Source organism: Labrus mixtus, unplaced genomic scaffold (assembly GCF_963584025.1).
Source record: "Labrus mixtus unplaced genomic scaffold, fLabMix1.1 SCAFFOLD_126, whole genome shotgun sequence".
NCBI classification, from domain to species: domain Eukaryota; kingdom Metazoa; phylum Chordata; class Actinopteri; order Labriformes; family Labridae; genus Labrus; species Labrus mixtus.
The window spans coordinates 52,272-74,771 of NW_026870135.1; the positions used below are offsets into that span (position 1 = coordinate 52,272).

Below are 22,500 nucleotides of genomic sequence, written 5' to 3' on the forward strand. Positions count from 1 at the left end.
TACCCTTATTTGGTAAGCGGCGTGTAAAGTCAGATGGAGATACAGGGGTTGACATTAAGTTAAATTTGCCAGTGGCCCGGACCGCTGGCCCAGGAACATTTCTTTAGATTTAAAGAATAACAGTCACCAATTTACTCTTGAACCATTCTGATGCAAAAGTCAATTACAACTTTTATTAAATTAATTGAGCTCTAATTATAAACATATTGTGTATTTTTCTTATATTCATGTGCTCATGTTTATTCACCATGCTGCTAACTGTAAGAGTCTACTTAATCTGATATTAATATGAGGCTGTGATAGATCTGGAATCTCTCCTTCTTTCTTCTCTGTGAGAAACTCTTCATCTTTAGATCTTTACTTTAGGAGCTCTCTTAAGGGCTAACATGTTTTGTGAATAACTTTTATATTTGCCAGCATCTAGTCTTTAACTTTAACGTGTTCCAGCTCCTCCAGCTGTCTGTCACTGTGGATCAAACTTTTCTCCCTTCTGTTTTCGTCATGCCCTGCTCTCACTCTTGACTCTTCAGGTGATTTTTTGATTTTAGCTCGGCTTTTGTCAGGATTTAATGGTTTTAAAACCGTTTTACTGAGGGTGTTTTTTATTAGAGAAACCCTGCGCTAAAATCTGTGTGTGAGTGTACAATTCAAGAGTAGTGAGCGGTTGGGAGGGACAGCAGTGAAGTCGTCGGCTGCCTTTCAACTGTGACACACCGAGCGCTTATGATACGTTGATGCTGAAATTGAGAACTTGTTAATGTCTATTTTTTTTCAGGCAGTATTTTAACGTGCAATCACCTGCCCCCTACTCATCAGCAGGCCAGTTATAATGTCGAGCCCTGCCTACACATTCATAAACCACCAACATAAGAGAGAAGGAGGTGAAGATAGGAAAATCAAGTTCAAAGAAATTAGGTGTCAAGATGTGAAAGAGAAACGGGGAATATTGTGTCTGGACTAAAGAGGTGATAGTCGACAGGAATGGATGCAACCTTTCAGCCACATGTAGTTCATCAGCTCCTGACCTTTCCTCGTGTTGTTTACAGTCAAGTCCAACATAAACAGCTGTTCTGTGTTGGCGTGATTGGTCGATAAACTTGTGTTTGGCCTGAAATTGTCCCCGTCAGGGCTCACTGACTCATGGTGCAGAGAGATAGTCCTAACTGTCGCAGTGAGGCAGATTGTGAAGTCTTCTATTGTGTGCAGTGATTCAGAGCTCTGACAGTCTGAACAATACATCAATATTTGACTATCTGCAGGAACACAGTGTTGATAACATGCTAAGCTATGTCCTAACAGCGAGAACTTCACCTCGGATCTGTTAAAGGCATTCTGAGAGGAACCTGAACTGTTGGAGTCGCCTTCATATTTATACAAAATGTAATTATTAGGGCTGGGCACGTTAACGCGTTATTTTCGCGTTAACTCATTAATTAATTATCGCCAACAATTATTTTATCTCGCATTAACGCAGTTTTTATTATTTATTTTCTTATTGTGAAAGTCTGTTGCTCACTGGCTTTTATTTTATAAAATTCCATCGTGAGCGAGCCTCGTATGTTGCTTACTGCTGCGCGTGACTGCTGCGGCGCTCACAGGAAACAGGAAACAGTCAGAAAAGAATTGGCGGATAATCAAGCATGGAGAAGTGTACGGAACTTTTACATGGCCATTTTTATTTTTAAGTTCTTCCAGACGGCGCAGTCGACAGAGCCAAAGTTATTTGTAACCACTGCAAAGTTGAATTTTCTTATCACCAGAGTATTTGATAAGCACTCCAAAATATGTTGCAGCCAGAAACTCAGGCGGACGCTGAAAGGTCGTTTCACTTGTCTTCACTTTATTTAAGTGTTTAACAAAGACTCAGTACCTTCATTCACTCTGAGTCTCTTCAGCTGCTCAATAATCACTACAGCTTTCTTACTAACTCTGGAGCATCACAACAACAACACTCTTCTTCTCTGAACTCCTGCATGTCACTGTCACTCACAGACTCCACCTAGTGGTGTAGATTATGCAGCACATTAATAACATGTCAACATCAACTGCTTGAATAATGTTGCAGTTCAGAAAAATACATTAACATTAGCAGCTTTGAAGATGAATTCAAAAAGATTATAAACTAAAGAATTTCAAAATGACAAGTACAACTAAAATGTGTTTGTGGGGTCCCCGATAACCAAACAATAAACATCAATGTTCTCAATTGACCTGTCACACTCTCCCCCACTTTAAAAATGGTGTCCCGACATTTTCATTATACCTCTTAGCCTAAAACCTTTCTGGGCAGGATGACATTATGCCCTTGCAGTGGCAATAAGCTTTAGTTTTGTATTTATTTGATTACATTGTTTAAGTTGAAGTACATTTACAATAAAAGTGCGCTATACACTACTTTTGAATTCATTATTGGATTTTGCGTTTAACAATGCGATTAATCGTGATTAATCACAGGAACTCATGCGATTAACGCGATTAAAACTTTTAATTTTCCTACTGTCATTGCAAAATTTGCACATTTGGTCCCGCTGCTTTGGGTCCCCCCTTTTGGTCTGGGTCTCCAAGCAGTTGCTTGCAGGGCCTACAATTCTACAATTCTACAATTCTACAATTGACTTATCAGACTCTTTTCTCCAGAGCGACGTACATCAGAGAGTAAGAACAACACAAGCAAGGATCTAGAAAAAAGGGAACAATGTCAGTAAGAGCAAACGATCAGCTTTGAGTCTGATTGGACACACAGGTGCTGACAGGAAGTGACCAGAGGCAAAGCACAACATTGAGGGCAGTTCTTGAGAGCTCTAATCAGTATAGAAACCATCTTATAAGTCGTCGTTATCAAACAAAAACCATCGTCATTACCATCATCATCATCAATAATATGGAGACCATCATCATTAAGTTAGTAGGTATTCATGAAAGAGCTGGGTCTTTAGCTTTTTCTTAAAGGTGCAGAGGGACTCTGCAGATCACATGGAGTTGTCAAACAACGTCCCTGATGGCGAAGGAGACGCTAGTCCAACTCGTCTCTTCGAGGGAATAGTTTCCAGGTGTAGAGCTGCTGCTGATGTCGGGACAAATATTAAAAACACAACATTCAACTTTATATTATTGTATTATATTATAGATTCAAATACAGCCAAACCGCTCTGCTCCTACGAGATACTTTCCGATCACAGTGCTTGTTTACATCTGGGTATTAGAGCGAGGAGAGAAGGCCCATTAACAGAGCTATAGGGAGGAGGTTCCTGGTTCAAATCCCTGTCCTTCAGGAGTCTCTCTGTGTGGAGTCTGCATGTTCTTCTCGTGCATGTGTGGGTTCTCTCCGTCTTCCTCCCACAGTCCAAAGACATGCTCGTTAGCTTAACTGGCAACTCTAAATTGTCTGTAGGTGTGAATGTGAGTGTGGCTGGTTGTCTGCCCTGTGATTGGCATGTGAACCCTCCAGGGTGTAACCCCGCCTCTCGCCCAGTGACGGCTGGGACTGGCTCCAGACTTCCAAGACCCTGAATGGGAAAAGCAGGATAGATGATGGATTTATGGATGTTTTGTTATGAATAACAAATGTAGTTGCAATTGTAAAATGTTAACCTTTAATTCTTCCCAGTAAGAATCCATCAGGTAGTGTTCAGAACTCGGGGTCATCAGTACCTTCCCATCCTGTGAGATTTCCTGTTTGACTTTATGTTGGTATGAAATAGCTTCTCATTGAGTCACCTTTCTTGTGAAATGTTATGACAGTAACATTAAGGATTCTGTTCCTCCATGGGGCGTGGTCTAATATCCCAGTCGTGTTATTTCAGTGATTAGAGGTGACCTCCATTAGTCACTAATTTTGAATGGTGGGACTGGGGCTGAACAAACACATCCTTACCTCCTGAGTAGACCCTCGGCTATGCAGTCTGCCATTGTTTCGGAGCTGGCTGCTGAAAACATGGCACTTATCTGGAGGCAGCAGGGGGTTTCTCCATTCACTCTTATCAGCTCAGAGTCGATCTGCTGCCGTCACCTCTCTCTCTGGCTCTTCAGCATTTTCACCCTTCAACATCCTGCCTGCATATCCTTACCCTATTAACCCCTTTCTACCTCTGATGACTCACTGTCCACTTCTAGCCCTCTACTCTCTTACCATATTTCCTCCAGCCTCTTCAATAACTTTCTTTAACAACTTAACATCCTCCCCTTTTAAACCATTCTTTACAAACCACCACTGGATCCCAGCCCCGGCATATTTAGCTGATTTTAGTGTCTCTAAAGCTCCAGTTCCACCAAGCGGTCCGGTTCAGTTCGGCTCAGTACAGTACGCATTTCAGTGGTGATTCTAGAGTCTGTTTGGGCCCGAGGCAAAAATGTACAGGGGCCCCTCCAATGGCGACTCTGACTCCTGGGGGGTGTACATTCAACTCGGTCACAGCTAGCAAAACACACACACAGAGACACATTTGGCTGCAATGCTAGTTATGTAAACTAATATTTAAAATGTCCAAAAAAATTTGCCATTATATACTGCTAGCGAAAGTTATGCTATTTAAATATCTCTCCACTGTTGTAGATTAAGGTAATCAGGGGGCCCCCCTTCTGGCCTGGGGCCCCTCAGATATTGCCTGCCCTGCCTGTTGACAAACGGCACCTCTGACGCATTCATTGGCGTCTTCACTGTCAATAAAACACCTCCCATACCATCCTGCAACTCGCACCTAGTCCTCCAAATCGTCCACTGACATTTCACAAAATCCGTACATCAAGAGATTGAAGTCTGTAACCATGACAACCAGTTACCCCAATACCCGTGACTAAAAGGTTTGATTCGGCGCCAAAACTGCGTTAAACAACTGAAAAAAAGGAAAAGGTACAAGACTGTGTACATTATTTTCAGCCTGAGTCAAGGAACTACACATCCCACAATGCATTGCAAATGATCCCTCTTCCTGTTAAATGTAACTTTAGTCGTTGTTATCGTGTTTATACTGTTAATACACGTGTTGTAATATGTTATAGTTTGTGTTGTTGAATATATAAACTACATTCACTGCAGCAGAACAAGGTAATCAGTACACTTCCTGTTAGCCAACTAGCTAGCTAGCCTGCTAGCAAAACTATCCGCACTCATAATTGGAACCAAGGAGCGGTCAGCATCGCCATGGTATCAGCAAGCGCCACCAATCAGAGACGTGGTTGTGACACTCTAGGATTGTGGGTAGTGTAGTTCTTCGATATCGTGAAATCTTGTTGTTCTTAAAACGAGGTTGATATCAGACGAGCTTGTGTCTCCTACAGGAGCATGAACCATCGTTTCACACTCAGGTAGCTCATGGTCAGTCCACCTGAGATGGTTATGACATCATGGATAATAATCAAATCCACTATGGACAAAATGAATGGGATTTTTACTTCAGGAACCAAACTGTTGAGATCTATTGGTGCCCATCTTTACTTCTGCATCTTCAGATATATACCCATTTTATATTTAACCTAATTTCCCCCTACCTTATGATCCCCCCAAGCTTTTGAAAGTAGGCCACCTCTTACCCACCACGGACCATGACCCACATTTTATTACCCTCACTCCATCAAACTATCTGATGACATGACCACTAATCCATTTTTATATCTCTCACCATGCATTTATTTGACCTCTACCCAGAACATCCAGCACAGGAAGTACGCCCGCTGGAAGGCCACCTACATCCACAACTGTCTGAAGAACGGCGAGACGCCTCAGGCCGGACCCATGGGCATGGACGAGGACGGGGAAGCAGGTGGGACACGCTGATATGCCACTGGAACACAAACACACACACACACGTTATGAAAGTACTCTCCATGTTCTCTCTGAGCTTTGCTCTTTAAAGAACGCAGAGGTGGACTTCCTCGTTGGCATGGTCTGGTCTTTGTCTCGGTGTGTGTGTGTGTGTGTGTGTGTGTGTGTGTGTGTGTGTGTGTGTGTGTGTGTGTGTGTGTGTGTGTGTGTGTGTGTGTGTGTGTGTGTGTGTGTGTGTGTGTGTGTGTGTGTGTGTGTGTGTGTGTGTGTGTGTGTGTGTGTGTGTGTGTGTGTGTGTGTGTGTGTGTGTGTGTGTGTGTGTGTGTGTGTGTGTGTGTGTGAATCTTGGGTCTGTATTGTTGTCTGAGATTGTTACAGGAAAGACCTAAAGTACTCGAGGAGATAAGAAGTGTGCAGAGACAACATTAGTCATGTGACCTGTTCTCTTGTTCACAGGGAGTCTGTGCTCATGTTGGAGAGCAGATTTAATGATTACGTACGGACTGAATAAGAGATCAGTACCATCAAATTAAAGAAAGAAAATCCAGAAACAGACAAAACTAATTTGGCGACACGTATAAAGTAAGGTCTAGACCCGCTCTGTTTGTGAGGTGTCCAAAGAAAACATTTATATAACTTGTTGCTATGTAAATTAGAGGTGGGGAAAAAAATCGATTGATGTATAAACGGAGATTCTCTAATTAATAATATGTAATTCTCTTGTAGTTCTGGTCTTTGATTGAGTTCTGGTGTTTGATTGAGTTCTGGTGTTTGGTTGAGTTCTGGTGTTTGATTGAGTTCTGGTGTTTGATTGAGTTCTGGTGTTTGGTTGAGTTCTGGTGTTTGATTGAGTTCTGGTGTTTGATTGAGTTCTGGTGTTTGGTTGAGTTCTGGTGTTTGATTGAGTTCTGGTGTTTGATTGAGTTCTGGTGTTTGGTTGAGTTCTGGTGTTTGGTTGAGTTCTGGTGTTTGATTGAGTTCTGGTGTTTGATTGAGTTCTGGTGTTTGGTTGAGTTCTGGTGTTTGATTGAGTTCTGGTGTTTGGTTGAGTTCTATTTGGTTGAGTTCTGGTCTTTGATTGAGTTCTGGTGTTTGGTTGAGTTCTATTTGGTTGAGTTCTGGTGTTTGGTTGAGTTCTGGTGTTTGGTTGAGTTCTAGTATTTGGTTGAGTTCTGGTGTTTGGTTGAGTTCTGGTGTTTGGTTGAGTTCTGGTGTTTGATTGAGTTCTGGTGTTTGGTTGAGTTCTAGTATTTGGTTGAGTTCTGGTATTTGGTTGAGTTCTGGTGTTTGGTTGAGTTCTGGTATTTGGTTGAGTTCTGGTGTTTGGTTGAGTTCTGGTGTTTGGTTGAGTTCTAGTATTTGGTTGAGTTCTGGTGTTTGGTTGAGTTCTGGTATTTGGCTGAGTTCTGGTGTTTGGTTGAGTTCTGGTGTTTGGTTGAGTTCTAGTATTTGGTTGAGTTCTGGTGTTTGGTTGAGTTCTGGTGTTTGGTTGAGTTCTGGTATTTGGTTGAGTTCTGGTGTTTGGTTGAGTTCTAGTATTTGGTTGAGTTCTGGTGTTTGGTTGAGTTCTGGTATTTGGTTGAGTTCTGGTGTTTGGTTGAGTTCTAGTATTTGGTTGAGTTCTGGTGTTTGGTTGAGTTCTGGTGTTTGGTTGAGTTCTAGTATTTGGTTGAGTTCTGGTATTTGGTTGAGTTCTGGTATTTGGTTGAGTTCTGGTGTTTGGTTGAGTTCTAGTATTTGGTTGAGTTCTGGTGTTTGGTTGAGTTCTGGTGTTTGGTTGAGTTCTAGTATTTGGTTGAGTTCTGGTGTTTGGTTGAGTTCTGGTATTTGGTTGAGTTCTAGTATTTGGTATTTGGTTGAGTTCAGGTCATTGGTTGTGTTCTGGTCTTTGGTTGTGTTGACAGTATTTGTTTTACATGTGTCCTATTGTTTGGATGTGGTTGTACAGTATTGTGGTATTTGATAGCAGGCTCACTGTAAAGCAGTCTGAAGGCCGTGCTGGGCCTCCATGTGCTGATGTGAGTGAGAAAGTGCTGATATTTATTTTATGACTCTGTTCCCCTCATATCCAGCGCGGAGCCGCTCTGAGTCTCTGACCTTTCTCACATTGAAAAGCTCCGACTTCCACCATGAAACGTAACCTTTAGGAGGAAGAGAGCTCGGGAAAACACCAGCAGGTCTCCGACTGACTGACTGACTGGATGAGTTAGACAAAATGGCTCTGAGCGACGTGGTGGGAAAACAAACTAAAGCTTTGTGTTTGACTTTGATGGGGGAGTTTAACACTTTATCAGCGAGCGATTTGAAACCGATTAGAAGCTCTGAATGAAGGTTTTCTGATGTTTAAGCTGTCGTCTTTCTCAAAGCCCACCAGCATCTCTCTCTTGGCAGGCGGTAATTTAACTCGACGTCTGCCTTTGGTTAAATCTAAAGAAGTGTTTTTCATTCTTTGTCACTGAAACAAACCACAAACACTCTTCAGCTGACCTCAATGCACCACTAAAGACGTACAACGTGGGTTTGAAATGGTTTATGTAAACGATGTTCCCTGTCATTGGGGACGGATAGAGCGCTGCTTTTTGTTTCCAGCTTTCAAATACACTCCCTCAGTAGCTAATATCAACCCATATTCAAATATCCATTTTAACAGCAGAAATTAGCATGTTTAAAGCCTGAAAAACAAATGAGATCTGAATAGCTCATGTCACTTATCACATTAAGGCTCAGAGTTATGCATAAACAGGGGCGTGGCTGATCTGGTCAACATGTGAGCGTGTTGTTGTTTGCTGTCTGGAGACTGAAGACCTTCCTCAGCTCCACCTCTGCACAGAATGTTAGTTTGAGTCAGCATTTCCAATATTGTACCTGCCATCGAATTGCTTCAAAACTTCACTTCAGTAACCGACTGGTTACCTCATGCAGACTACACCCTCAAGGGAAAGCCTCTTAGAGATTAGGAATCATTGACGTTTAAAGGGGACATATTCTGAAGAATCCACAACATATATCTGTGTAACCTGAGAGTCTACTGACCCACAAAATGTGAAATAAACCATCCAGTCCTTTGTTTGTGGTCTGCATAAGTCTTACAACACAGAGAAAAATGCTCTGTTTCAAATGTGCTCTCCTTGTGATGTCACAGTGGGATTCTGGTAAAAAAAAAAAAAAACCCTCCCCTGGTATCTCCACCCATGGACTAAATCCCCAGCCTAGAACAAAACTTTTTCACGGGTCCGCCATTTTCATTCTCTACAGAGGAGTGATGTCTATGGGGAAAACTCGGGGGGGGGGGGTGTCATTACATTTAAAGAGACACACACACCAAAACGGAGCGTTCTGAGAGAGCTGGTTTATACAGGGTCACAAACCTCCTCTGCTGCTTGATTCATGTTATATTTTGACCAAAGCACAGCACAGATGTTTCATTTAGACCACAGGGGGACTGTTTGAAAAGGTGGAGGAGGGGACTGTTTGAAAAGGTGGAGGAGGGGGACTGTTTGAAAAGGTGGAGGAGGGGACTGTTTGAAAAGGTGGAGGAGGGGACTGTTTGAAAAGGTGGAGGAGGGGACTGTTTGAAAAGGTGGAGAAGGGAACTGTTTGAAAAGGTGGAGGAGAGGACTGTTTGAAAAGGTGGAGAAGGGGACTGTTTGAAAAGGTGGAGGAGGGGGACAGTTTGAAAAGGTGGAGGAGGGGAACTGTTTGAAAAGGTGGAGGAGGGGGACTGTTTGAAAAGGTGGAGGAGGGGGATCATATGTCCCCTTTAAAAAACCTGAAGTGTAGCTTAGAGTTTAACGTGTTAGCTTTGACTGACAGCAAACCACAGCGCTCTGTTTGGCGGTTTGTGCGATTATCTTGATAATTCCAGGACTCCTGTGACTCCAGCCATGTTTATCATTTATGCCGGGCCTCATGGGACTCTGCAGCATCTGGACTCATTTTCAGATTTCACTTTGAGGGCTGGAGTTGCGTCAGGCGGACCGGACAGAGCCGCGTGTTAACGTGAACTCCTCTGGGCTTCCAGACGTTTTTCTCTCTAAACTCTAAACGCACTTCTCATGTCAGTGAACTCATGCTGATGAACTCTCTTCTTTAATAAAGACCATCTGCTCATCCACGCCCACTCACACCTCCAACATGTGTGTGTGTGTGTTTGACCCCAACATCACCTGCTCAGCCTGACATCACTTCAGAGAACCCTCAGCTGCACATGTACAGTAACCACACACACACACACACACACACACACTGTATCTGCAGGTGTAGTCCTGTCCTCGTACATCACTCACACACATTCACACCCTCTGATCAGGCCTCGTCTCCCAGGATGCATTAGGGTCTGTGTGTCAGTGATGACATCATGATAGCTTATTCCCACTGATGGATAACAGCGCCAGCACACAGCTGATATCATCCACCCAGCGTGTGTGTGTGTGTTTGTGTGTTTGTGTTTGTGTGTGTGTGTGTGTGTGTGTGTGTGTGTGTGTGTGTGTGTGTGTGTGTGTGTGTGTGTGTGTGAGTGTGAGTGTGTGTGTGAGTGAGTGTGTGTGTGTGTGTGTGTGTTTGTCCTTCTGATGTTTGTCTTTGTGTGTGACAGAACGAGCACATCTGTAGCGTCGTTCCTCTCTGACATCATCATGTAAGAATGATGGCTGTTGTTGTAAATCCTGTAGAAACAAAATGATTCTGGGAGGTGGGGATCAGTTTGTTTTTGACCTGCTGCAGAGACTCTCCGGGACACTTTCGGGTCAAGAGGATTAACAGTTAGAGGCCAAGCTCTGATCTTAAAACACACCTGCACAGGCTGCACACCAGGGTTCAAAGGTTAAGTCAAATGTAATGGATATTAAAAGATGAAACTCTCTTTAGAGTACGAAAAGTGTGAGGAAATACTCTCGACCCGTGCTGTGTGTGCATCAAATCTGACTGCAGGTTCTAGAAGTTGCAGAAATGGATTAAATAAATATGTAAAAACTGTATAAAAGATGGACGTATAGTCTCAGTGATGTCACCAATTGGATTCTTAAGATGTGTTCAGAAGCCCAGCGATGGCGACCCGCCATATTGGAAACAGTTTGTTATTAAACTGGTCGCTCCTCTCGTCCGTCTCAGAGCAGTCGAGTCAAACGCTACTCTCCGCTTGTAAAAAAAAACCTGTTGAACCGCAATGCATGATGGGATATATTGCTCGGATAGTGACCATCGGCTGTACACTAATTTTCAAAATGCATTGTGGGATACATTGAGTATGGTTATACTCACTCAGAATTCGGACAGCACTTGCAAAATGGCGTGCTCACTATATGGTGAATATATCGTGAGAGATTTCAGCTATTGGCTCCACTTGGTCAAACGTTGGCCCCTTTGTTTGTTCATCTGGGTCTAAAGCAAAACCTGCAAAACAAACAGTCTCAGACCTGCACCTGGGGACTGATATTGGTGACGGTGATGGAGCGATCTTTTCTACATCAGAAAAAAACAAACCGTTATGTCTTCATTCATTGGTGTTTCCATGGTAACAGTTCAAATCAAGGCTGCAGAGACGCTGCGCGAATTAGATTATCTCACTTTTTTCAAATCTTTTTTTTTTTTTTTTTATTCATGAAAGAAAACGATGAAAAGTGACCGAAGAACACAATCAATGAAAAGGAAAATATAGGGAAGGCAAGGTAGGAGCATTTGGCTTGCTCTTGCTTTGGCTTTGAGCAGATGTTCACTGAACCGCCAATTACAGTTCATCCTCCGATATAGTAGTAGTAGTAATCATTTATTTCGGTCACAAGAAAAAACAAAAACATTCTGACCAAAAAAGGTGTGGGCTGAAGCTTCATCTTATTACACCTACCCTCAGTACAAATCTTATTCTTTAAGACACTACTAGGTTACAAAAAAAACAAACATATCAGAACAAAATTTGTTCCAAGAATTTATTTGAAAAAAAAACAAATGAAACAAACAAAAAACAAAACAGAAGTCACACTCACAAAAAAATAATCAAAGGACCTTTTATATTTGTAGTATAAGTTTGTTATAAGTATTCCACAAGTTAACCCCTTTTACCGAAATACACCTGTTCTTTATGTTGTCCTTACCTTTGTTTTTTTTATACACACCTATTCCCCTTAGTTCATACCGGCTTCTCTCTAGTTTAAAAAAACCTCTGAATACTGTTGGGAAGCATTTATACTCTTTGGTTAAAATGTGATTTGGAAAATCGACATGACCTGGAATTTCTGAAATGGAAACTGTGTAGGAACCCTGGAACCAGGTCTAAAACCAGATCAGTTAATATCCGGGTCTCGACTCTGGTTCTGTCTCTCCTCGGGACAAAACTCTGACTCTTCTTCATTTAGTCTCACGGGTGTGTTGGAGCAGGCGCCGCGTCCTGCAGTGATATGAACTAGTTGAAGTGTCTTAATTAACCCCTGGAGAGCACAGTGACTGTGACACACTCTCACCAATATGGCAGAGACACTTACAGAAAGACCATTGTCTCTCAGCAGCTGTAGTCTGACTTTCCATTGGCTGGGAGGGGGGACGGGTTTAGCAAAAGGAAAGGAATGGATGAGGGGAGGGGAGGTGTGGAAAGAGGAGGTTTAGGGGGCAGGGAGAGAAAATCTTCCAGTGCTGAGTCGTAAAAATACAAAAGTATGCGTCCAGTGAGCCAGTTTTCATGACACACATGAGGCAGGAGGAATCAGAGAATTTAAAAAAGAAGAGACAGGCAGCCAATGAGAGAGCTGGGTTTGAATACCAGTAATAACCTCTAGAAACTTACATTCCAGTTTGCAAACTGGATGATAAAGTAAAGAAACATCCAACAAAACTTATTTTAGCATTAAATGTGCTGAGTGAAGAGCGTCCAGCAGGAAGACAGCGCTGTGTAAAGCATTCTTTAATGGATCTTAGACACCAATCTGACATCATTTCATAAAGTTTGAAACTCCTGGACTGAAACCAAATCAGAGTTTTGTCAGTAGGATCATGATTGGCTGTCACACCAACATGTAAGACAAACATCAGCACATAGGAGTGAATCTAAACTTCTGGAGAATTAGCCCACACGGCCGTTTTGGACGCCCCTCGGTTTGCCAGATATGAGAGCAGTTATCAGGTCAACAGGTGTTGCAGCGATGGAAGCGGGCAAGAGAAGTGGTTCAGATAGAAGTGATTGTACCCGACCTAAAAAGCCTCTGCATGTTTCTAATAAGCTCCACGAGCAGAAACGTGCTCAAACTAGGATCAATATTGGAGATGCTTTTGAAAAATGGAGAGAGGTTAGAACACAGAAAGGTTTACAGACCCATGCAGAGCTGGATAAACACTGAAGCTTCAGAGTCCACCACATGGTGACCTGAGTGAGCATGGACTCTAGAGAGGAGGGGGGGGGGACAGATCTCTATGATGTTTAGAATTTAGACTGCAGTACCCATTTTAAACACTAGGTGTCAGAGGTACATACTGCTCCTTTAAAGGGGGGAGAAGTCGTAGGTTGGCTGGTCTGATGGAGGACTCTGAGGCCACAGTGGAAATGTTCATAATAATTAGGAGCTTAGCCAGACCCATTGAAAGCTGAGACTAGAACGTCCCTGCTGATACACTGGGACGATTTCCAGCTTCAAACACTTAAAGAGCAGCTGGATGGCTCCTGACAGACACCGACTGTCTGACTGAGCGAAAGCAGAGCTCAGAAGTCTTTGTACAAAGTGCCCTTTGGCAAGACACTCACACTAATCGTCCCAGTGGAGCAGCAGAAGAAAACTGTGAATCATCCTTAAAGGATGTCACTTAAGGGGGACGGGAAGTGCAACCCAGAGTGTCTGCTTTGTTTTGAAATTCAACTGACACTTTAGATTTTAAAAACCAACCAAATGAACAGTTGATTATTTTGATCAGCTGAGTTCTGCCCCAACACACCAACCAGCCTGAGTCTGCAGCCCGCTTTACAAAGTTCCTCCAGTCCCAGTTTTTCATCTAAACCACTTTCTGACTGAACGTCTCTGAATGTGATTTATTCACTCTGCTGTCGTTCGGTTTCATCTCAATCTCATGAATTCTGATCATTCCACTTGAACTCCTTTCTGACCTCCCCGTCATCTGATGTGCTTTAAGACTGAAACGTCTGCACCAAATATCGATTTCTTGTGCACCAAAAAGTTTGATTTCTAAGGATTCACATCTCGTTTATTATCCAGTGCTGACACCTTCTGTGTTTTCAGGGTTGAACATTTAGAGCTTGAAGGTGATCAAATGTGATTGAAGGAGTGATTTATGTGAGAGATTGGACCCAAACCAGGCTCAGTGAGCTGGACCATCAGGGAGAGTTTTAAGAATGAACTTGTTGCAAAACGTCCAAATAAATCCTTTCCACCTGAATGGGGAGAGATACAAGGCAACGGGAGGAGCTCTTCCTGTCAGCACCTGTGTGTCCAATCAGACTCAAAGCTGATCGTTTGCTCTTACTGACATTGTTCCCTTTTTTCTAGATCCTTGCTTGTGTTGTTCTTACTCTCTGATGTACGTCGCTTTGGATAAAAGAGTCTGATAAGAGAATTGTAGAATTGTAGCATAACATGTGACCTTTAAACCATCCTCACCCTTCTCCTCTTTCTCTTTGTCTGACAGACGAGTACGGAGCAGAGGGGTTCTCCGCTCAGGGTTTCTCACACGGAGGCTCCGTCAGAGGAGGACCTCCGTCAGACACCTACGAGGACCAGGACCAGGACCAGGGTCTGGGTCCGGGTCCCGCCCCGGGGATCGGCTTCTCACCCGGCCCAGGACCGGGCGCATCGGGACCCCCCAACACCAACACCAACTACAACAACATCCACATCCCGCCGGGAGCCCACGCCCCGGCCAACACTCCGGCCGAGCTGCCTCCCCCCTCAGGTCAGCGTCGTTCTCCAAAATCTTACAGTAGGATGGTGTGCAGAGGATTTCCTTGAAGGTGGAGGGTGTGTGGGGGCGGGAGGGGGGTAAGCAGCTCTGTCATCACATTAATAACTATAGAATAATGGTCGGCTCCTCATTGTTCTCTGATTATGAACCGTCTGAGCTGAACGTCACGATCCCTCGTCCCTCTCCTACCCGCTAATTTCCCCTGATAACAGCGAGTACGTGACGGCCTTTCAATAACACACCACCCCAAGAGACTCCCTCACACACAGAGCGCGTGTGTGTGTGTGTGTGTGTCTGTGTGTGTGTGTGTGTGTGTGTGTGTGTGTGTGTGTGTGTGTGTGTGTGTGTGTGTCTGTGTGTGTCTGTGTGTCTGTGTGTCTGTGTCTGTGTGTGTGTCTGTGTGTCTGTGTGTGTGTGTGTGTCTGTGTGTCTGTGTGTGTGTGTGTGTGTGTGTGTGTGTGTCTGTGTGTCTGTGTGTGTGTGTGTGTGTGTGTGTGTGTGTGTGTGTGTGTGTGTGTGTGTGTGTCTGTGTCTGTGTCTGTGTGTGTGTGTGTGTGTGTGTGTGTGTGTGTGTGTCTGTGTCTGTGTGTGTGTCTGTGTGTCTGTGTGTGTGTGTGTGTCTGTGTGTGTGTGTGTGTCTGTGTGTCTGTGTGTCTGTGTGTGTGTCTGTGTGTCTGTGTGTGTGTGTGTGTGTGTGTGTGTGTGTGTCGTTTTAGAGGCGTTGCTCTTGTGTAAATATTTGCAGATGTCCTCTCGAGGAGTGAATGAGGCTCATATCTGTGATCTAAACTATTACTGATTTATTATATATCATGAAGAACAGGCCGACGTACAGATCTGTATGTGTACACACACACACACACACACACACACACTTAATAGCTCCCCTGTGACAGAGGTTGTGCAACTCATCATGCTCATGAGGTTGAGGAAGCATAGATATTGTTTCCTGAGTGGAACGACGGACACCTGACAAAGAGTGTGTGTGTGTGTGTGTCAGTTAAGGTGATCAAGATTACACAAAAAGCTGGCAACACAAAACACATACACACACTTTTTCCCACACACACATCCATTTGGCGTTTAATCTCTAAAAAGAGGAAGTGATGAAGGAAAGTGAGCGACGATAGGGTGACCTGTGTGTGTGTGTGTGTGTGTGTGTGTGTGTGTGTGTGTGTGTGTGTGTGTGTGTGTGTGTGTGTGTGTGTGTGTGTGTGTGTGTGTGTGTGTGTGTGTGTGTGTGTGTGTGTGTGTGTGTGTGTCTCTGTGTCTGTGTCTGTGGGTCTCTGTGTCTGTGTGTGTGTGTGTGTGTGTGTGTCTGTCTGTGTCTGTGTGTGTGTCTGTGTCTGTGTCTGTGTGTGTGTGTGTGTGTGTGCTTATGGCGAGGGACAGTTATCGATCACAGTTTGATGATATTTTCAGTGTGTGGGAAACGGAGCCTGGCTGTGAGGCTGTGTTGGTTCATTTACATTTTTGTGCCCACATGTATCAGACTCATAAACAGCTGATTTATGTATTTCTTTATTTTTAACACCACTCCTTTTAACCTATCATAACATCATTATTCATGACCTATATACCATGCTTTTTAATGTATCTCACAAGTTAACTGGAACATTGAATCTTTAGCATTACTTAGTGCTAATCTGTCGTGCATCATTTGTTATGGCTTACAGGCTTCACTCTCTCAGGACTCTCTGATATCCTCTTCGGATGTTGATATTTGACGTGTGTGTTTTGTTTATTTTTGCTGTCATTCATGTGAGCTGTGTGCGCATGGATGCTTTTTTTTACACTCATGTTGTTGTGTTCAGAGTGTGCTGTTTGATTGTCGTAACTGTGAGTGTTGTGTTTTTTTTTTGTTTTTTTTAACCATCAGCAGTTAAACCCGTGCCTGTTCCCCGATCTCTGCCGTCTGTCGACCCCACACTGCTCAACGCCCAGCAGCAGGGTGAGAACACACACACCCAAACACACACACTAACACACACACAGTTTATTTTTTCCAGCTGTGTGTCTTTATTTTTAATTAACCTACAAAGATTTCATGTGACAGCTGCAGCTCGGCCCCTAATGTAAATAAGTTGAATATTGTCCTGCAGATCACCGTGACAACAGGAAAATGCACAAACAAAAAAAGACCTTAGATCTACTGTAATGACGGCAGGATTTCAGTCTGTACGGACTGAGGTTGGGAACTTGAGGGTCACCGATTCAAGTCCTGTTACGGACCATGTCTGGATATTGGCCAGGACGCTGGAGAGGTGCCAGGTCCCTTCCTGAGCACTGCCCTTGAGCAAGGCACTGAACCCCAATCTGCTTGTGCACTCTTTCATGTGCAGCCTTCACTCTGCCATCTCTACACTAGTGCATGTCCATAGGATCATGTTTGTGCATGTGTGTATTTCAGTCTACAGTATGTGTGTGTGGCATGTTTAACAACAGAGTGAAAAAGTGGAGATCCCCAGTGCATGCTGGGACGCCTCTAAATACCTGCTCATAGAACTCCTCACAGAAGTGCACAAATCTCTATTTATAGCCGTTTTCACATCTGCACTCCTGGAAATCCTCCTTACCTGGTTGTTCACACATGCACCTCACAGCAGGAGACTATCCCTGTTAGACAGGAAGGGGGGGTGGGGATCTCCTGAGGGAAGGGATGACGTAATAAAGAATGACGTGGAAGTAGCGGATGAAGCAGCAGAGTCCTCGCTGGAGGAGAAACTCCGGATGAAGTCAGATGTTTGTTTGTTTGGAGTCAGATCCTCCTGCAGGTATCAGGAGGTTTTCATGTGTTTACTGCAGGTGTGAGAGAATGCAGCTTTAGAAGTCACAGCAGGAGTCCTCATAAAGATAGCACGTTCCTTTCTGCTTCAAACACCAGAAAAGATGTCAAATATCTGCTGAGCTCTAACTCATGTTGTGAAACTGAACGAGAACATGATGATGGTCGCCGTCTGACTCGGTCATCTGTCTGTCTTGAAACCTATCATTACAACCACAGTGCACTAACGCCACCGCCACCTCGCCGCTGTCTACACTATCATTAGCGTCTGGTGGTTAGCCGCAGAGAGAGAGTGAAAGCGAGGGGAGGAGAGGGGAGAAGGGTTCTTCATGCTTTTCCTATAATTCACACCTCATTATTATTTCCCTCCTGTGACGGCAGGTTATTGAGAGGAAACAAGTTACTGATGGTTTATAATTATAACTTTAGTTTCTGTTTTAAATCTTCCAGAATCCTTTTCTCTTGTATCCCGCAGCTTTTCCACGCCACATCAGTCATCCACAAAAGTTCAAACATTTTCAACCTTTCAGCTCAAGACACCAGTCAGTTTTAGTCGAAGCAGCCAATCAATTCAAGCAGGAGTCTTGACCTCCTTCCTATGACGTTGCCCCTTAAAAGAAATGACAAGATCTCAACGATTGCTCGAATCCAAATTTTTCTGCTTATTTTATGTGGTGCCCCGTGTGAGGCGCACACGGCCCGCTCCACCGTCGCTCCCAGCTGTGTATCCATCAGATGTGCTCAGGTGTTTTTGGAGCCGCCCAGCCTAGGGCGACGCATCTCTGTGTTATCAACCCTACCACAGGAGCTCTTTCTGATTCTTTCTTTCTAAAGAAGGTTGTGTCGGTCGTCATCTCATCACATGTTTGACTCTCTTATAAAAGGGTCCTCAACACTTAAGCCTGGCGTTGATTGTATACGATTGTACGCACTGCTGAAATACACACACCTGCAAACACGCTCTCTCTCACACACTCTGCATCATCGTTAAACACAAGCTAAATAGCGCTTTAATCATAACAAATGTTCCCTGTCAGCTGGAGGTCTGCAGATATTTCCTGCTAACGTCTCTTTCATGATCGGAGGGAGAAGGCTGATTAAACAGGCATGCACTTTTGTAGACACAATCAGGGTAAAAAAGCCAAAGGTTGGTTGATCCAACACAACATTTACTCAACACACAAGGACACAGACAATTTGCCATTGCAGCGATCGACAAGCAACTCTTACAAGTGACCTACTACTGATTTGATCACCGGAGTGGACAAAGGGTTTCCATACAGCCATGACAGCCTGATTCACGTTCTACAGACTGAAACAAGTTTGTGTCAGTAAAGACTCTACATGTTGCCTCGTCAGCGTGTCATGGATGATCCTCCCACGAGTATTGAAGACATTTTCAGGACTCAGGATTAGTATGCACGCTCAGCATAACCCTGAAATGTGATAAATATGTTTCATGAATAATGCAACCTCTTTAATTTAATCCAGCCTTCACATTGAGAAAACCAGAGTGTGATAAACTGAGCGACTCAGGCAGCTTCATCTGTTAAAGTGTAAAAGTCTGTTGTAGGAATAAATGAAGCCGGAGAACGCTGCTCACAGCCCTCCTTTAAAAATGACCCAGTCAGCAATGTTTTCATTCATCAGTTTAGTTTAGTTAGCAGCTCTCCATCTTTCCTTCTTTCTTCTGTCCTGATCGTCATGTGACACAACGCATGAGAACATCAAATGTACCCCGTTCATCTGAAACCTTTAAGCCCTGTGACCAGCTGGGCATTCCTTTTGGTGGGGTCAGAACAGCGCTGGCTGTGGGCTCGGAGCGCTTGGATGGAGCGCTGGGAATAAAAGATCTCTCTCACCGTTGAGCGCTGTGATTTCAGGCGGTCTCACATCTCATTTATTATTTTCTCGCTTTGTTTTTTTTCTACTGTGTTCTCTCCTCCTCCTCCTCCTCCTCCTCCTCCTCCTGGTCCCATCTCTGGGAATTTGCCGTCAGCACATTCGTCGGTCTTTCCCATCTTTTTTTATACGAGGGGGAGAAATGAGCCGAGGGATTAGAGGCTTATGGTGCAACATTATTCAATCATTATTTCCCCCCGCTCTGCTGCAGGACGTTTTTAAGGAGCAAGCGAGCGTGTTTAAGAGCCTCACTCCACCAGGAGAGACGTTATCTGCTGCTCATAGTGGAGTCCAGCATGTTGACCTCAGAGCAGGAGAATCATTCAGTGTCTTCGTTATTTCATGAACTCGCTTAGAGGAGATCTGTCTGTGTGGATCTAAAGATGATATATGACAAGTCTACACTGAAAAACCTAAATGTATTCAAAGTGGACCTGAACAAGTCCAGAGAGAGGACTTTATCAAAAGAGAAGCATCCAAACAGGCTGGATCTTTGAGCCACTTTATGAAGGGGGGGGGGGGTTGAGCCCTGTTTCTATAGGAGGGTTTAGGTATGAAGTCTAAAGTGTTACACCCATCATAAGACCAGGCTCACATGCAGACCTCCAGGGACTCTGCAGGGTGGAGTCCTGACAGAGGAACTTTTACTCTGAACTCTTTTAAAAGGTTGTGTCTTTGGTCATCACAGAGCGAGAGACGTCGCCAACACCATCGTTCATTAACGACGTATAATAATAGAATAATAATAACACATTAGACTTTTCTAATAACTTAAAGACGCTTCACAAGAACAACAAAACAAAGAAGTATTCTGAGAGGAGGAGGATGAATTTGTTAGTGGGTGTAGGCGATGTAGAAGAGGTGAGTTTTTAGGGATCTCTTGGGAGGGGTGGGGGGGGGTCTCTTGTGTTTTTGGGTTTTTTTTGTGAGTTCTAGAGGGAAGCAGTCATGAAGAAGGCCCCCCAGGACCGATGGTCAGTCCTGCAGGAGAGTGTGACTTAATCAAATTATTCAATGTTCTCTTTCACGTATGAAGTCTGTTGGACTCAAAAAACCAAAACCTGTTAAATTTGGTGTAGTGTGTAGCCACCGCCACTAGTTGGGGCTGTAGCTCCGGTCAGTAGCTGCTGCCATCCGGCTTAATGCTGCACTACAGGAGCACTGGTGGCGCAGCGGCTAGCTAGTAGTCCTCCAAGCAGACGGCCCGAATCCGACCTGTGCCTCCTTTCCTGTATCTGATTTCTGATTCTATCCACTGTCCCGTCTCTACAATAAAGACACAAAACGCCCAAAAATGAAAATGAAATTAAAAAAAAAAAAATGCTGCACTACGACCTGAAAATAAACATCAGGACAGTGCAAGAATGGCGTCCTTTAACGCGGCGCAGTTTGTCAGTATTTAGATCTTTAAACTGTAGTTTTATGTCGTTTGTGTCGGGTTAAACTGTCAGATCGACTGGAGCGATGTGTAACCACTTTTAGCTCAGGCATCAGCACGTTACCTTTTAATGGGGACAGAAGGCTGATGTTGTTAGCTAACAACGTAACGTTAGCCTAGCTCGGCAAACCTATTTGACATCATTGACAGATGGCCAAATTCAACCCACAACGCACTGCTTTTTGGTTTACTTCGCTTATGTGGTCTTGAATGCGTTCTAATCTGTACTGAGAACCCCGGTTTCTAAGTGGACCAGAGTTTGGTTCTTTGGTCCGCACCAGAGTTCATTTGAGCGTACTGTCCGACAAAGGTCACCAGAGTTCATTTCAATCGGACCAAACGGCTCAGGTGTGAACCAGCCTGAAACAGAAGGTGACCAGAGAGAAGACAGAACGTCCAGTTAGATCCCGTGTCGGCTCTGTCCTCTCGACTGTAGTTTATGTTCTTTGGCAGCGAGACTCAAACTTTATCTGAGACTTAAATCAGGATTGTGACACTCTGTCGTCCAGGGAGACTTTTAATGAGACACGTCAGGATCACAATGTTTCACAACACGGTGCAGATGATGACATTTTGTTTCATCACACACTCAGAAAGAAAGTCATCGTAAGTGTCTCACTCGTTAAGTCTCCTCCTCAACCGACTGCCGATATGTCCTCCCCGTTTCCTGTCCCTGCAGATTAAAACATCTGGATCATCTCAGTCCCTCCACCAGTCCTTGAAAAAAAAAAAAATTTAATTAATTTTTGGGCTTTTTTTTGTAGAGAAATGATCGTGGATATAGTCGGAAATCAGGAAAAGAAGTCATTTAAGGATACCTTTCCAATAGAACAGGACAGCTGTCATTAAAAAGTAATGCATGAACACCAAGATTCCTTCAAGTGTTTGTGTCGGCGTTCATCTGCCCGCACCCCCCTTGAAGCTGTCAACCTAGGGGAAACCCTGGAGGGTCATCACAGAGAGGATCCCTACAGAGGTCGACCTTTTGGTCACAGAGCCGATGACCTTAAAGCTACCAGACAGTCGTCTTATAATCACACAATAAAAAGATGAACAGGGAAGGTAGAGCAGCAACTCCACCCCCGACATCCTGCAGCCCAACGTAGTAAAACAGTCCGCTCAGCTGGTGTGTCGTTTTATAAGACGACGGAGAAGGAACGGTCAGCTCCAGTTTGCTGGATATACATTTACAGAGAGGGGGGGGAGACATGTGGTGGACCTGATGATCTCACAGGGAGGGGTCTGTCTCAGAGGACAGCGCTGCTCTCTCTTTATTAAATAACAACGTAATGAGAGTTGATCAAAGAGAAGCTACACACACACACACACACACACACACAGGTACACAGACACACACACACACACACACACAGACACACACACACAGACACACACAGACACACACACACACACACACACACACACACAGGTACACAGACACACACACACACACACACACACACAGACACACACAGACACACACACAGACACACACACACACACAGACACACACACACACACACACACACACACACACACACACAGACACACACACAGACACACACACACTGACAGCTCCCGTCATCGGGCGGATTACAGACTAGTCTTTCTTTTAAACGCCGCCAATGAAGACGACCTCTGAGCTCCACTGCTGCAGGTACCCCCCCCATCATAAATTACCCACAATCCCCCTCAGTACTGAAGCATCATGACAGACTG

At 44.1% G+C, this 22,500-nt stretch overlaps 1 protein-coding gene across 3 annotated transcripts in view; it reads left to right on the plus strand.

Moving 5' to 3' along the window:
* vta1 (vesicle (multivesicular body) trafficking 1) overlaps nt 1-22,500 on the plus strand; it is a 49,567-nt gene that overhangs the window by 26,433 nt on the left and 634 nt on the right. The window contains exons 5-7 of one of the 3 annotated variants that reach the window (XM_061033457.1): nt 5,645-5,759; nt 14,384-14,647; nt 16,539-16,607. In XM_061033457.1, the coding sequence (XP_060889440.1) occupies nt 5,645-5,759; nt 14,384-14,647; nt 16,539-16,607 (448 nt within the window). Of the gene's footprint in view, nt 1-5,644; nt 5,760-14,383; nt 14,648-16,535; nt 16,608-22,500 lie in introns of all 3 variants that reach the window. The other 2 variants (XM_061033456.1, XM_061033458.1) reach the window with 2 other exon arrangements.